The sequence below is a fragment of the Kryptolebias marmoratus genome, linkage group LG18, assembly GCF_001649575.2.
Source record: "Kryptolebias marmoratus isolate JLee-2015 linkage group LG18, ASM164957v2, whole genome shotgun sequence".
In the NCBI taxonomy this organism is placed as follows: domain Eukaryota; kingdom Metazoa; phylum Chordata; class Actinopteri; order Cyprinodontiformes; family Rivulidae; genus Kryptolebias; species Kryptolebias marmoratus.
In genome coordinates, this window is record NC_051447.1 from 18,192,477 (window position 1) to 18,194,918 (window position 2,442).

Consider the following 2,442-nt stretch of genomic DNA (forward strand, 5'->3'; position numbering starts at 1 on the left):
AATAACACCTTTTCTGTTCAAATTGCCAACCCGCCACAGTGGCGTGTGTGTTGATCAAATTCACCCGCCACTTCAAATATTTACCCGCATTTGGCCGGTGGCGGGTGCTAATTTCCACCCCTGAATGTAACAATCTTTAGTCTGAAACTCTGGCATGAAAGGCGGCGGGGAATATGCATTCCTTTAAGACAGGGGTGGGCAATCCTGGTCCAAGAGGACCACCATCCTGCACGGTTTTCTTGTTTCCCTGCTCCAACACACCTGATTCATGGTTAAAACACCTCTTCATGTTCTGCAGAAGCCTGTTAATCACCCATTGATTTAAATCAGGTGTGCTGGAGCAGAGGAACAAGAGAAACCTGCAGGATGGTGGCTCTCCAGGACCAGGATTCCCCACCCCTGCTTTAAGGGATGCTTGACCTTTTATTCTTTTATGATTCTTTGCTTAATAGGAATAAAAAGAAAACCAAGCAGTGGAATCATGAAACAATGACCTTTTTGTTTAATGAAAAAGCGTTCAGATTTGGATGATGTTTGGCCGTGCCGGTGTTAGTCACCGCCGCGCCTGGAGGAAAAAAAGCATCATGTGCTCGCTGTGCTGCGTAATTCAGTCCACTTTGTGTTTGTGTGGTTTTAATGTTCCTCCAGGACCGCCGGTTGCCTCTGAGAACCGAAGGAGCATGGCAGAAGTCAGTCTGATCTGTGAGGAGAATCTGCTCGACACCATATTTCATGTGTGTGACACCCAGCGCAGAGGTACGCCCACTCAACGCTCTCACACTTCGGTTTCAGCTGCTGTTCGGTCACGTGTGGGCCTTCTCTGTCAGATCTACGCACCGTCGCTTTGAATATTCTGTGCGTTTGTGATCCAGGTCACACAGGTGGAAAGAGCCTCCTTCAGCAGTGATGACTCTCAGGACTGTAGGATTTCACACGCTTCTACAAGGACTCTTCTTTCTCATGTTGCTTCAGGTCATTGAGATTTGTGGACTCTGGTTTCAGATCAGCTCTCTGCAGGGTTCTGGACTCTGATTGGACCGCTGCAGCACCTCGATTCTTTCCTTTTTGAGCAGTTCTGTTGTAGATTAGCTGCTGAGTTTGGGATCATTGATCCTGTTTGTCGGACAGATGGCCTCACGTCTGACTCCAGGATCAGCCCAAACCATCAGCCCTCCTCCACCGTGCTGACAGCTGCAGTGCATTCTGGGTAAACATCTCCACTTTGGTCTGGTTCTGGTTCCAGACGTCTTGTGGTTCCTTCAGATGAAACTTTCCAAGGTTTCCTCCTGCAGCCTTTCCAGACAAGCCATACTCGTTCAGTCTTGTTCTAATTGTCCTGTCATGACCTTTGACCTTTAACCTGTGGAGTCTGAGTCTTGGAACACTGCATGGTCTGACCTTTGGGTTGAATTTGCTGGGACGTTCCACTCCTGGGAAGATTGGCAGCTGTGAATAATCTTTCTCTCTGTAGAACGATGGACTCCAGATAGTTTGGAAGTGACCTTTGACCCCTTCTCAGGTTGATGGGCAACAGCAGCTGGAAAAAACACAGCTGTGCAAGTCTTCAGCTAAAAAGCCTTTCAGCTATTTTCTTTCATTGGAGATAGTTTTCTATTGAAATATATAAATCAGAGCTGAGAAATGGATAAGTGAAGTCATCTGTGACAGAAAGTTTCATGCAACTATTTCCAAAAAGAGTAGATCTTAACAAACTGAACACATCAGCAGTTGGTGATTTTTAAAACCAGCGACTCTCTCGTCCTGCAGGTAAAGTCTACGTGTCTCATATCGTGGACTACCTCCGCCACACGACCAGTCGCAGCTCAGAAGACACGGGGCTGGAGGAGCTCTGCAACATGCTGGACCCGGAGCACAAAGACGTCTCCATCGATCTGGACACCTACCATGCCGTCATGAGGGAGTGGATTGATGACTGCAGGAATAACAGGTGCTAAACAGCAGATGTGGTCAAAGCGATCCATTTCCCAAAGGAAGCTTCAGGCTGTGTGAGGTTGGCTTTATGAAATGGTGGGACCTGCTAGGTGTTTTTGGGGAAGGAAATCAGTTATATATGCATGTGTGTGGACTATAAGATGTTTACTATGGATTTAGGAGTACACACTTAAAAACTACCTACGGCTTGGTCAAATTTGGACCGAGCCAGCCCTTCATCCATCCATCTTCTTCCTCTTATCCGGGGTCGGGTCGCGGGGGCAGCAGCCTCAGCAGGGAGACCCAGACTTCCCTCTCCCCAGCCACTTGGGCCAGCTCCTCCGGGGGAATCCCAAGGCGTTCCCAGTCCCTCCAGCGTGTCCTGGGTCTTCCTCTGGGCCTCCTCCCGGTGGGCCGTCACCAGGAGGCGTCCTCACCAGATGCCCGAGCCACCTCAACTGGCTCCTCTCGACGTGGAGGAGCAGCGGCTCTACTCTGAGTCCCTCCCGG

General features: G+C 49.4%; 1 protein-coding gene across 8 annotated transcripts in view; it reads left to right on the top strand.

The window, feature by feature from the left end:
• Positions 1-2,442, top strand: part of LOC108244055 (lymphoid-restricted membrane protein) — a 54,172-nt gene that overhangs the window by 6,626 nt on the left and 45,104 nt on the right. For all 8 annotated transcript variants that reach the window (XM_037981229.1, XM_037981230.1, XM_025009015.2 and 5 more), the window contains exons 3-4: positions 649-756; positions 1,768-1,948. In XM_037981229.1, the coding sequence (XP_037837157.1) occupies positions 649-756; positions 1,768-1,948 (289 nt within the window). The remainder of the gene's footprint in view (positions 1-648; positions 757-1,767; positions 1,949-2,442) is intronic.